Source organism: Malania oleifera, chromosome 3, assembly GCF_029873635.1.
Source record: "Malania oleifera isolate guangnan ecotype guangnan chromosome 3, ASM2987363v1, whole genome shotgun sequence".
NCBI classification, from domain to species: Eukaryota; Viridiplantae; Streptophyta; class Magnoliopsida; order Santalales; family Ximeniaceae; genus Malania; species Malania oleifera.
Window position 1 is genome coordinate 7,965,849 of NC_080419.1, and position 14,667 is coordinate 7,980,515.

General features: G+C 41.8%; 1 protein-coding gene across 1 annotated transcript in view; it reads right to left on the bottom strand.

The window, feature by feature from the left end:
* Window positions 1-4,353, bottom strand: part of LOC131151813 (pyruvate kinase isozyme A, chloroplastic) — a 29,080-nt gene extending 24,727 nt beyond the window's left edge. Inside the window, exon 1 of the mRNA XM_058103234.1 lies at window positions 3,488-4,353. Coding sequence (XP_057959217.1) covers window positions 3,488-4,063 — 576 coding nt within the window. The 5' untranslated portion in view covers window positions 4,064-4,353. The remainder of the gene's footprint in view (window positions 1-3,487) is intronic.
* Between the last annotated feature and the right edge of the window lie 10,314 nt (window positions 4,354-14,667).

Sequence of the window (14,667 nt, forward strand, 5' to 3'; positions counted from 1 at the left end):
GGAACTCCAAGAATTTGTAGAAGTATTTCTAGTGAACATCACAAAAACAAGGAACAAGGGATTGTAAGGGCAGAAGCCCAGACAGGAGATATAGTCATGCCATGTATATCTGTTGACGATTGATGGCAAAATTTTGGTTCAATTCCACCCTCCTTTTCCACTTTATGGTTGTAAGAAGTTAAATCCTCCCAAGGGATAGTATTAGGAGTCAGATTCAATTAAATCCTCCCAAATATCTACATCCTAGTATTAGAAGCCTGATTAGATTTGAATCCACCCAAGCATCTATAGCCTGATATTGAGAGTTAAATTAGAGTTGAATCCGCCCGAGAGTCTTGCAACCGGTATTGGGAGTCAAATTAGATTTAGATCCTCTCAAGGGCCTACAACCCAGTATTGGGAGTCAAATTAATTTAATTCTCCAAGGATGTGCACCTCAGCAAGGGCACTGGCCGTGGGATACAAATTAGTAGCACAGCATTAGGAGTTTGGTTAGATTTGAATTTTCTAAAGGGTCTACAGCCTGATATTGGGAGTTGGGGCAAGGTCAACCTCCCAAAGTCCTACAATCAAATATTAGGGGTCAAATTAGATTCAGGGATTAACATACCTGAGTTCAAAATCAAAAAACGCTGGAACACATCTAAGAAGTACAATACCAAAAATTAAAGAGAAAAGCACTTCCATTGAAATTACAACAACAACAACAAAACCAAGTCTTAGTCCCACTAGGTGGGGTCAGCTATATGAATCCTTTTCCGCCAATTTATGCGATCATAGACCATTTCTTTTGATAAATTCAAGGATATTAAATCCTTACTCACTATCTCTTCCCAAGTTATTTTAGGTCTATCCCTACCCCTTCTACCACCCCCCACTGTAACTAAGTCACTCTTCCTCACAGGTGTACTATGTGGCCTACATTGCAAGTGTCCATACCATCTTAGTTGTCCCTCCCTTATCTTATCTTCTATAAGAGCTATACCTAACTTACCACGAATATGTTCATTCCTTAATTTATCTTTCAATGTTATACTACTCATCCATCTAAGTATTCTCATCTTAGTAACTTTTACTTTTTGGATATTATATTTCTTTGTTGCCCAACATTTCGATCCATATAACATAACTAATCTTATAACTGTCCTATAAAACTTCCCTTTCAATTTTAAGAGTATTCTACAATCACAGAGCACATTTGAAGCACTTCTCCATTTTACCCAACCTGCTTTAACTCTATGCATTACATCATCTTCGATTTCTCCTTCAGCTTACATAATAGATCCAAGGTATCGAAATCTACAAGTGTTATTTATTTCATTATCATCAAGTTTAACTTTGCCTTCAATATTCCACTTATCATTACTAAAATTACATTTCATATATTCTGTCTTATTTCTACTTATCCTAAAGCCTATACATTCCCAAACTTCTCTCCATAATTCTAACTCAATCTCTACTCCGTCCCTAATTTCGTCAATTAATACAATATCATCTGCAAACAACATACACCATGGGACCTCCTTTTGAATACTCTTAGTCAATTGGTTCATCACTAAAGCAAAAAGATAAGAACTCGAAGCAGATCCTTGATGTACACCTATGGTGATTGGAAATTCTCTAGTTTCTCCATCTATAGTCCTTACACTAGTCATTACTCCATCGTACATATCTTTAATGATATCGGTATACCTACTAAATACACTCTTTTTTTCTGAAACCCACCATAGGACTTCCCTAAGTATCTATCATATGCTTTCTCAAGGTCAATAAATATCATATACAAGTCTCTCTTCTTTTTCCTAAACTTTTCCATTAATCTTCTTAAAAGATAAATAACTTCTGTGGTAGATCTCTCAGGCATAAAACCAAATTGATTTTTGAGACCTTCGTTTCTAACCTTAATCTTTGTTCAACTACCATTTCCCATAATTTCATTGTATGACTCATAAATTTAATTCCACAATAGTTATTACAATTTTGAATATCTCCTTTATTTTTGTATATAGGTATTAAAGTATTTTTCCTCCATTCATATGTCATTTTCTTAATTTTTACAATTGTATTAAATAAATTAATTAACCATACAATTACGTTATCACCTAAGCATTTCCAAACTTCAATTGCGATGTTATCTGGTCTCATAGCTTTCCCAGTTTTCATCTTTTTTGGTGCAAACTTAATTTCGTTAACTCTAATTTTGCAAATAAATCTCATATTTTTAGTCTTTTCCTCATTTGACAATTCTAAATTTAAGCCTTCTATTTGGTTTTCATTAAACAATTACTAAAGTAACTTCCATCTTTCTTTAAAATAACTTACTAAAGTAACTTCCATTGAAATGAAAGAACAAAAAAATACAAAGCCCTATTTTCCTTGGGGCAAGGAACTCCTAGCGCCCTCCCATTGACATCCTCGTCATTGGTATGGATGACCCCTAAGCCATTGGGATGGGCAGACCCAGCTCCGACCTTAGCCTTGGACGCTGAAAGAGATTACTCATATTCTAGAAGTTGCACATCCAAGGAGTCCAAGCCTTCTAGGAACCCAACACTCCCTAAGCACAAGACATTAGGGACCAACTTCTTGCATAGTTCGAAGTCATCCATCCAAGTGGTGAGCAACTCATCTTCGTAGGCCTTGGAAAGTTGAAATAATAAGGGGTGCACCTATGAGTGAATGTACATGTCCCATGAGGCAAGAGCACTTGGTTCTATTAAGTGGCTACATATCCCATGTCTTGCAAAGAAAGCCAACGAAAACCTCACCAAAGATTAATGGGAACTGCAGAACCCAAGGCATGGCCATGATCCAGCAATCCCACAACTAATGGTTCAAGTCATGATCAAATGTGGATCCTGAATATCAAGAGGATATTTAATGGGCACCCCATGTAAGAAAGGAAGAGCATGTAGACAAGATAATCTGAATGCCTAACAGTGTCTCTTGTTGAGCTTCTTCGTAGAACTCCCAACTAATTTATGCAAAGATTTTCCCAAAGTCCTACTCAGTGACTGTGCTCTCGTGTAGGGACCCATTCACTAAGGAGGCCAATGCCCACTTCCAAGAGACCACAGCCCAGACATTTGATTGTTGGTGCGTCTAAGCCAATTTGGCATCCAACAATAATCTATTTCGCGGACACCAAATGCAGATGTGGTAAAAGCATAGCAACGCTGACTGCTTTTGGAAACTAGAAGAAAAAATAAATGACGATCATAATTAACATCCCTCTCTTGCCATGCATTATAAAATTTGCCACATGGATTCAAAGTAAAGCCACGGATGAAAAAAGGAATTGCCGAGACTCAATGCTTTCAAGCGAGCATATACACTATTTCGAAGATCTTATGTTGTTAAAACCATAAACAACTGTCAGCAAAAATTAGCAGCAGGCATTTTCAAAAACTAAAATTCTATTGAACAATTAGGAATAATTGCAGACAAATTATAAACAAATAAGGTAAAAAATTAAGATCAGTTTCACCTCGGCTCTGGCTGATGAAGCACCCCCCAGATCCCCCATGTGAATCTCACTACCCTCCGTGTCCATCATGATTGCAACAGCAAACCCCTTCTCTTCATTCAGCCTTCGCACACGCTCAATGACGCCGCGATGCCACTCGCGCGTTCCGTGACACATGTTGATCCGCGCCATGTTCATGCCGCCCACGGCCAACGCTTCCAGCTGCTCAAACCCGCAGGTGGCTGGTCCAATAGTGCAAACAAGCTTGGTCCTCCTCGTGCTTCGGAACCCATTCTCCTTCAACTCCGCCTCCGTCACCGCATCGACCTCGATCGAGCTCGAATCAGCAACTGACACCGGAGCATACTTCGGCGGCGCTACCGACAGAAACCCGCCCTTGCCGTTGTCGGGAACAAGAACAGGCGAGGATGGCGAATTGAGATCCGACGAAGAGGCTTGGATAGGCTTTCTCACAGAGGCGACCGGCAAGCGCTGACTGCTGGAAGGCAGATAGGGTTTCGAATACGAGTGCTTTGGTAAATTGACTTTGGGCGACTGAGAGGTGATGAAGAAATGGATGGACTGTGACATCGTCATGGCGATTGTGGCGCCGGTGACGGCGGCGGCGATGGCTAATTGTACGGAAACAGTCAAAGGCCTATTGAGAGATGCGAATATCGAAATTTGGAATTCGGAGGAGAGCAGAAGAAATCACTAGTGACGAAGAAAGTTCTTCTATTAAAATGCAAAAATCTATATGTAGAGAGAGAGAGAGGGGGGGGCGGAGATTACGAAGGCAATGGAGTCGATAGTGAGCTTCGAAGCTGTCGCCCAAAGAACGAAGACGACAGCAGAAAAAGCTTGCAGACGCATTGGTAGGGGGAAATGTTTAGGTGTGGTCGACCCACTTGAACTTGTTTGCGTGTTCGAAGCCGATTGGTTAATTTCACACGTCAGAAGATAATAATTTTTTTGAGAGGTAGAAAATAATAATTTTTTGGGTGGGAATAGGAAAAATAAATTTATTTCTTTAATTTAAAAAAAAAATTGTATTTTTTATTTGAATGAAAAAGATATTAAGTAGTACTAGCATACACTGCTCGCGTAATAATATGTTTAAAAAATGAAAATTAAGTCATTGTGTATGTGTTATTATATTAAGAAAGATAAAAACAAAATAATTTTTTTAAATTATATGAAACTTAAAAAAGTGATTCATTGACCATTTTATATACAAAAAATAAAAGGTAATTAAATGATTAGTACATCTTTTTTTTTTTTTTTTTAATGGTTATCATTAAATTTAACAAAGTTTTAAAAGAAGTAGAGGTTGTTTTTAAAAGATGGGAGATTTTTAATTTGAATTTTGCATTAAAGATTATGAAAAATAAAGTAAAAGATTGGACAATGTTATTAAAGCTAGACAATGACCTAAGCCAACATGTATGACTAAATTGAAACATATTTTTCATGTGATATATAAATTTGTTAATCTTAAAGAATAATATTTTTGTCATATTGGATAAATCTATGGTTAAAATTTGGATTTTCACGTTAAATATTAATTTGTAAGGGTATTAGAGTCTATGGTTCATATTAAGTGGAATACATGTACAAGGAAAGCATAGTGAGTAAAAACAAGGAAGCTAGACTGCAGGATGCAACAATCGACGATTACATCAACAGTTTACCCTCAGGAGAAAACCGTCGACGGTTTTAGTCTATGCATTTCAATTGCAGTATTAAACCATCGACAATTTTGCTGAAACCGTCGACGATCTTGTTCAATGCTGATTTCTTGGGAAGATCAATAGGTTAGGGATTCGGAGGGAAAACCTCCAGGGATTGCTACTAAGGTACTTTAGGAACTTGCAGAGTCTTTTGTATGGGGTTAGCATATAAACAATATTGTAACCCTTGTTTGATGATTAATAGTGAAAATTTAGTTGTTTGCTCCCATGGACGTGGGCACATTGTCGAACCACGTAATCTCTTGTGTCATTGATTATTTGTTTTCCTTTATTATGCATACGATTGTGTTTCCATATTATTCATCATTGGTTGGTGCATTGTTTGATCCAAAGCGATTTGTTGGTTTTTTTCCATTGCACATTGGTAGTATTTTTGCACAACAAATTGGTATCAAATCCAGGTTTGCAATGACTGGGATTTCTTCTGTGAAGTTCAACATTGTCAAGTTTGACAGATAAGTAAATTTCAGACTTTGGTAGAGGAAGGTTAAGGACTTGTTGGTGCAGCAAGGAATGATGAAGGCATTATACGGGAGGTAGTCGGAAGGCATGGATGACATGAGTTGGAAGGAATTGGAAGCGAAGATTGTGGCAACTATCAGACTTTGTCTAACCAATGACGTGATGTATCACATCATGAATGAGGAATTGCCAGCGGCAGTTTGGTTGAAACTGGAGAGTCGATATATGTCCAAGTCATTGATGAACAGGTTGTATTTTAAGCAAAAGTTATATGGTCTTAAGATGGCAAAGGGTTCGGATCTGAATCAACATATAAACGTGTTCAATCAGATTATAAGTGATCTAAAGTGGGTTGATGTGAAGTTCGAGGATGAAGACAAGGCGTTGATGCCGTTGAATTCCCTGCCTACATAGAGTTAGAGGATATCACGAGTGCTCTCTTGGGCTTTCACCAGAGGAAGAAGGCCGGTGATGCGAATTCACATGGTGAAGGGTAACCAAGATCGTTGGAGAAATAAGTCTCAGAGCGGACCGAATAACAATAAGGCTCAGTCTAATTATAAGGAGAGGAATGACGTACGGTATTTTAAGTGCGAGAAAAAGGGGCACATAAAATTGGATTGTCCAGAGAGGAAGAAGGGGAATGCATAAAATAAAGAAGGTTAATTAAACTCGGTAAATGTAGTGGAAGAAGGAGACTCATGGAGTGGTGATAGTGATATGATTTCGATTTCATTGGATTCAAATGGTCTCACGGATTCTTGGATCTTAGATTCGGCGTGCTCTTATCACATAACACCCAACAAATACAGGCTCACCACTTACAGGTTAGGAAATTCCGGTTCTATTCTGATGGGGAATGACGTTTCATGCAAAATTGTTGAAATAGGGAGTATCAGAATCAAGATGTTTGATGGTGTTGTGGACGCTATGTGATGTTAGGCATATACTAGAGTTAAGGAAGAATTTGATTTCATTAGGCACTTTAGATTGTAACAGGTTTAGTTATAAGTTTGAAAGTAGGGTAATTAAGGTGAGTAAGGGTGTTTTGATTATGAGAAAGGGGCAAAAAGTATCAGGGAAAATCTATACACTGCTAGGTACCACAGTTGTAGGTAGAGCTGCAACTGCAGAGTCTGAGTCAGATAGTACCGTCTAGTGATATATGTGGTTAGGGCATATAGGCGAGCATGGAAATGATGGAGCTTTATAAAAAGAAATCTTTTAAAGGGGGTCAAATCATGCAAGCTGGATTTCTACAGATATTATGTGCTTGAGCTTTGGCTAAGAACCAAACCAGGGAAAAACAAAAAGTGTTACATATGTCTTTGCCTACAAGTTTTCTTAATTTAACTTATTCACACCGTCTTCAAATTCATTTGTTCGACACCAATTTCATTTTCATATTAACGTGTTAAACTCAAAAAATTTTAAAAAAATGACGGGGCATAGTTCGCACCCCCTCTTGCCAAAGGAGCTTGTTCATTTGGGGCCTTCTTGGAACATAGGAGAGGGCTTTGGGGGTTTTAAATAGGACTTGGGCCTTGGGGCTTTTAAATAGTACTAAGCCTTGGGGCTTTTAAACGGGGCTTGGGCTTTTGAATGGGACTTAGGCCTTGGGCCTTTTAAACAGAACTTGAGCCTTGGGGCTTTTAAACAGGACTTGGGCTTTGGCTGAGAACCAAATCAGGGGTCAATGGACCCAAGTCCAAATTAGACCTAGGTCTCGGGTCTTTGGGTTCATAGGTCAAATAGGTTGGGTCAACGGATAGGATCTGATTTTGTAAGAACCCGAACCATAATAATGGTTTATTTAAAGAGAGAGGCATTTTGGTAAAGAGCAAGTCTCGTCGACGAAGCCAGATTTCATCGACGAAGCTTTTGTTCTTCTCATCGACGAAATTCAAAGACTCGTCGACAAGGAGAAGCCGAGGAGTCTCAGAAAAACTGGAGATCCCAGATTTGTAGATGAGGCCACCGATTCGTTGACGAAGGCAATGGCAGATTCGTCGATGAGTGTGCCATTTCGTCGACAAATGCGCTCGAGTCAAAGGGCTAAAATAGGAAACTGTCTTGTGAGCATATTTTGTATTGTGATTTGTAGGTTTTGGAACTCAGTTCGCTGTTTAGGGACCTTAGAGTTCGGGATTGGCTATACGGGGTAAAGGTAAGGGGAACTATGTTTATATTGGTTATTTTTGAAATCTTACTTAGTGGAACTGTGGTTCACAGTCCTGTGTGTATTTTGGCTACTCATTTGGGGGGATCTAATGGAGAAAACTATGGGTTTTTCATTATTACAGTTTTGGGAAAAAGGGGGCGACGGGCTGCATCCCTGGTTTTGCTGAAAATCGAGGGTATATGTTGATTTATACTGTGTTATTGGGATGGTCATGCCTTGACTTGTTTAAACTATATTTGTTTGGAAAAGCATGATTTAGATTACCAAATAGGTGTGGTTTGTTTGGTTATATGAACATGCGTGTGTGTGTGATATGTTGAAATGCTAGTAGGAACGCGGTTCCGAATTGTTCCGGGTACTAAGAGTGTCCGGCTCTATATTCGATGGGGGTGTTTTTATCGCCTGCCACGTAGGCAAGAGTGTCCGGCTCTATATCCGAGGGCGTGAGCCTATTCTGGCAGATCAGGGCGAAGGGTGTGGATCCACCAATTAGCGCTAGTACGATGCCATGGGAGTCGGGGACTAGTCATGTGCCTGTGGCACCGTGTTCGCGGGTTGGCTACGGGCCAACGCCATATGTTGCGGGCCGGCTTCGGGCCAATGGGTGTGACGACACTAAGATTGCTGATCATGTGTATGTGTATGTGTGCATGTATGCACTTTGTAAACTAGTACTGGGATGCATTTAATTGCGTGTATGTTGCATCATGATAACACTCAAATGCCACACACTGACATACCTGTGTTCTTCCTTACTAAGAGGTGTCTCACCCCTGCTGTACATACATTTTTACAGGTCCTTCAAGTAACCAGAACTAGAGTCCTGGTGTAGGGAGCGTAGCGGTTGGTGTACTGCGATTAGCGCTTGGGTAAGTGCTAGGATTGTATTTTGGTGGGTTGCCATTTTGAGTTGTATTTGGGCACCCGTTTGTACATTTTTTATAGAGCCATATTCTGCTTTTGTATAGACTCTAGTATGGTACTGCATATGTATATATAGAATGACCTTTTTCCACTGCGTATATGATTGTGTTTGGATGTGTTTAGGGTGCCTGGGAACCCCACGAGGTCGGACCCTCATCCTTTGTACTGTATCTTTGGATGTTTTATCGGATACAGGGACAAGTTAGATTACCTTTTCACCCTTGGGTCCCATTTCGGGGTTCGAGGCATGACAGTTTGGTATCAAAGCTAACCAGGTTACTAGATCTTGTAGACTTGGTTAGGTTTAGTTGTGAGTACATATCAGAGTATAGGATGTGGATATGGGTACGGTTGGTTGAGAGTTGTTCGGTTGCTAGACTAAGATTTGTCGATGGTATTTCGTGTTTTTCCTAGGATGACGATTCCAGTAAAAGCAAGGTAGATCATTGATGACGTTCGTGTCAGTGTGATAGGACAGACCTAGACCTGGCAGGGAGTAGCTAACACGATTAGTGTAGATCATTGTGTTAACTGTATGTGTCGTAGGGATACTGATAGATTCCTATTGTGCTGTAGAATAGAGCCCAAGGATAATGACCTGGGAAGTGACTCTGAGGAGACTGCGAGTGATGAGTCCCCTTCTGTGCCTTGAGGTTTGACGAGGCAGGTATTACGAGAGATCAAGCGGAGTGTGAGGAGACGTGAGCGTTCTCCTATTGCTGTAGGGTGCACCATTGAGAGGTTCACATGCATGCATCCTCCGACGTTCTTTGGAGGACCTGACCCAACGACAGCAGAGGATTGGATGGAGAAGACTGAGAGGATTCTGGAAGTCCTGCACTGCACGGATAGGCAGTAAGTCCTCTATGTTACTTCCCAGCTGTCTGGGGAAGCGGGTCGATGGTGGACTGCGGTGAGTCTGCTGGAGAAGCAGAGAGTTGGTCCTGAGGAGATGATGTGGAGCCGTTTCAAGGAGGTGTTCTTTGATAGATACTTCCTGATTTCAGTACGTGATGTGAAGGCAGATGAGTTTTCTACTCTGACTCAGGGGAGTTTGACGGTGCAGGGGTATGCGACTCGGTACATAGAGCTGTCCCGCTTTGCACCATGTTTGATCTCGAGCGAGTATAAGAAGACTCGAATTTTTGAGAAGGGTCTGAGGAAGGATATCCGCAGACTAGTGGGTATGCTTCAGATCCGCAAGTTCTCGATGTTGGTGGATAAAGCCACGGTGATTGAGTCCGGTATCCGAGAGGATGAGGTGGATCAGGAATCGAGGAAGAGGACAGTACCTTCTAGTTCTTAGACAGGATCTTGTCAGGGATCGTGCAAGAAGAGGAACAAGGGCTCGGGCTACCGCCAGAATACTAAGCGCCAGGATTCTCAAGGGAGCCGGACCAGTGGTCGTTGTACCAGGTGCTTCAGATGGCACGAGGGTGAGTGTCGGTCTTTTGAAGGTAACTACTACAACTGTGGCCAGCCAGGCTACATGTCTCGTGATTGTCATGCACCGAAGCAAGATGTGCCTGCATTTAGTGGGAACCGAGGGGGCAATCAGATACCTCGGGGAACCGCTCAAACAAATATAGCTCTGGTCATAGTATATTACTCCAGCGGACGCTGAGTAGGAAGGGAACATGGTGACAGGTACCTTATTATTGCTTTTGAATAAAGCTTCTATTTTGTTTGATTCGGGCGCAACCCACTCTTTTATGTATGTGAATTTTGTGGGACAGTGTGGGGTTGAGACCTGAGTCATGAATTAGGTGTTATCTATTACTACGCCATTTGGGAGTGTATCTTTCTGTAGGAAGATGTTGGTAGACTGCCCAGTGGAAATTCAGGAAAAGCTGCTACCAGTAAATCTTGTTGTATATGACATGTCGGGCTTTCGATGTCATTCTGGGGATGGATTGGTTGTTCTCCAGTTATGCTGTGATCGACTGTCGTATGAAGATGGTAGTTTTCAAACCTCCTAGGGAGCAAGAGTATGAATTCGTGGGATCATGTGTGCGTCCAGCGCCACAGATTCTGTTGACACTACAGGCGAGGAGGCTACTATTGGACGTATGTCAGGGGTACCTAGCTTGTATAAAGGAACCACTGCAGGATGAGTTGAAACTCGAGGACATTCGGGTAGTCAACAAGTTCCCGGATGTGTTTCCGGATGATTTACCTGGTTTACCTCCAGATTTTGAGGGAGAGTTTGCGATAGAGTTGTTGCCTGGTAAGACACCGATCTCTAAAGCTCCGTACCAGATGGCTCTAATGGAACTTCGTGAGTTGAAGAAGCAGTTACAGGAATTACTGGACGGGGGTTTCATTCGACCTAGTGTTTCGCATTGGGGAGCTCCAGTATTGTTTGTAAAGAAAAAGGACGGGTCGATGCGAATGTGCATTGATTATCGTGAGATTAACAAGGTGACTGTGAAGAATCGCTATCCTTAACCTCGTATAGATGATCTTTTTTACTAGTTGTAGGGGACGCGGGTCTTTTCGATGATCGACTTGCGGTCAGGATATCATCAGGTGAGGGTTAGAGCGGAAGATGTAGCAAAGACGGCTTTCCAAACCAGATATGGCCACTACGAGTTTTTGGTCATGCCTTTTGGGTTGACAAATGCTCCGGCGGTGTTCATGGATCTGATGAACAGGGTTTTCCTTAAGTGCCTAGATCGATTCGTAGTGGTATTTATTGACGACATTCTGGTGTACTCGAGGAGTACGGAAGAGCAAGTGGAACATTTGAGGTTAGTATTACAGATTCTGTGGGAGAAGAAGTTGTATGCTAAGCTAAAGAAGTGTGAATTCTAGTTGAGTCAGATTGCGTTCTTAGGTCATGTGGTTATTGGGGATGGTATATCAGTTGATCCTAGCAAGATTGAAGCTGTGGTCGACTGGGTAAGGTCGAAGAATGTGTAGGAGGTTCGGAGTTTTCTAGGACTGGCAGGTTACTATCGTCGATTCGTAGAGGGTTTCTCTAAACTATCTGGGCTTCTGACTCAAATGACCAGGAAGGGAGTCCAATTTGAGTGGACCAGTGATTGCGAGCAGTGCTTTTAGGAGTTGAAGCACCGACTGGTTACTGCTCCAGTGTTGACCATTCCTTCGGGCGATGGTGGGTTTGTGATTTATAGCGACGCGTCTCTGAAAGGCTTGGGATGTGTGCTCATGCAGCAGGGTAAGGTAGTAGTTTATGCCTCTCGGAAATTGAAGGAATATGAGAAGAACTACCCTACGCATGATTTGGAATTGACTGCTGTGGTGTATGCACTGAAGATCTAGCGACACTATTTGTACGAGGTGCAGTGTGAGATCTTCACAGACCATAAGAGCCTTAGGTATTTCTTCACGTAGAAGGAGTTGAATATGAGGTAGAGACGGTGGCTAGAGTTGATTAAGGACTACGATTGCACAATCAGTTATCTCCCAGGGAAGGCTAATGTGGTAGCTGATGCATTTAGTTGGAAGTCAGGGTCTACGACTGTATCTGCGGTTGTAACTTAGTGTCACATCAGACGGGATTTGGAGAGCTCAGGTATAGATTTGGTGGTTGGTAATTATCAGGCTTATCTTGCTGGTTTGGTGGTCCAACTGACCTTATTTGAGCGTATAAAATCCGCGCAGGCTAATGATACAGAGTTGGCAGAGGTTATGGAAAAGGTACAGCAGGGACTGGCTATAGAATTTAACATCTCTGAGGGAGGTATGTTGAGGTTTGGGACCAGAATATGTGTTCCGAACGATGATGAGATCAAAAGGACGATTCTAGAGTAGGCGCATCATTCTATCTATACGATACATCCCGGTAGTATGAAGATGTATCGTGACTTGCATGAGACCTTCTGGTGGTCTCATATGAAAAGGCAGATTGCTCAGTTAGTGGAGCAGTGTATGACATGTCAGCAGATAAAGGCTGAACATTAGAGGCCGGCAGGGCCGTTGCAGCCTTTGCCTATTCCGGTATGGAAATGGGAGTATATTTCCATGGATTTTGTGACTGGATTGCCGCCAGTACTTCATGAGCAGAATGCTATTTGGGTGATTGTGGATAGATTGATGAAATCTGCTCATTTCATACCGATGAAGGTTAGTTATCCTTTGAGTAGGTTAGCAGATATGTATATGCATAAAATTGTGAGAATGCACGGAGACCGGTGTCCATAGTATCGGATCGGGATCCAAGGTTTACTTCTCGATTCTGGATGAGCTTGCAGGAGGCACTAGGGATGAAGCTTACTTTCAGTACAACATTCCACCCCCATACTGATGGACAATCGGAGAGGACGATATAGATTTTGGAAGATATGTTGCGAGCTTGTGTGTTAGATTTCGGTGGTAGCTGGATACAGTTTACGCCACTCGTAGAGTTCGCTTATAATAACAGATTCCAGTCTAGTATCGGGATGGCACCATTCGAGGCATTGTATGATCGGAGGTGTCGATCTCCTTTGTGTTGGGATGAGGTTGGTGAACGTCAGGTGTTAGGACCTGAACTTGTGCAGCAGGCGTCTGAGAAGGTGGGTTTGATCCGGGAGAGGATTAGATCAGCTTAGAGTCGGCAAAAGAGTTATGCAGATGTTCGCTGCTGTGATTTAGAGTTCGAAGTGGGAGGTAAGGTATTTCTGCGTATTGCTCCGATGAAAAAGGTGATGAGATTCAACAGGAAAGGCAAGCTGAGCCCGAGGTATATCGGACCATTCGAGGTACTTGAACGAGTGGGTCCGGTAGCCTACTGGATTACATTACCTCCAGCACTTTCGAGGGTCCACGATGTGTTTCAAGAATCCATGTTGAGGAGGTACGTGTTGGATCCTTCGCATATTATCAGCTACGATGAGTTGGAAATTGGGGATACTTTAGCGTATGAGGAGATACTTGTTCAGGTTCTGGACCGTAAAGTTCAAAAGCTTCGTACCAAAGAGATACCATTACTAAAGGTATTGTCGCGGAACCACAAGGTTGATGAAGCTTCTTGGGAACTGAAAACGGAAATATGCCGGAAGTATCCATAGTTGTTTTGAGCACTTGTACATGATCCTACTATGGTTGGGATAGGTGGTTAGTCATCGGGAGTGTGTGTATTGGGAACTCCTGAGATAGTTGTATATGTAACCATGGTATTCCTCCGCCATAAGTGAGGGTATGTATGTGTATGTGTATGATGGGGCTATGTTGTAGTGGTCGCCAGTTTTTCTCTATATTGGCATATATATGTTTGATTGTATGAATGAGTCTGTGAATGAGAGATGGCAAACTTCGAGGACGAAATTTTTGTAAGGAGGGGAGATTGTAAGAACCTGAACCGTGATAATGGTTTATTTAAAGAGAGGGGTATTTTAGTAAAGAGCAAGCCTCATCGACGAAGCCAGATTTCGTTGACGAAGCTTTTGTTCTTCTCGTCGATGAAATTTAGAGATTCATCAACGAGGAGAAGCCGAGGAGTCTTGGAAAAACCAAAGATCCCAGACTCGTCAACGAGGCCACCGATTCGTCGACGAAGGCAATGGCAGATTCGTTGAGGAGTGTGCCATTTCATCGACGAATGCGCCCGAGTTAAAGGGCTATAAATAGGAATCTCTTTACTTCCAAGCTAAGAAAACTTCAAATGTCTCTCTCTCTCTCTAGAACTCTCCCTAATCTCTCTCTCTCTAGATTTCTTCGCTGATCGTTGCTGGAATCGTGAATCTGAAGTTACCACGAGGATCGTGGAAGGATTCTTTACAAGTTGTACGGATTGGAATCTCGTTTCAAAGATTTTCAGGTTTTGGTGCAGAGGTAAGGCTCGATTTTCATTTCTGATCAGGTAGTTTTGTAGGAAACTGTCTTGTGAGCATATTTTATACTGTGATTTGTAGGTTTTGGAACTCAATTCGTTGTTT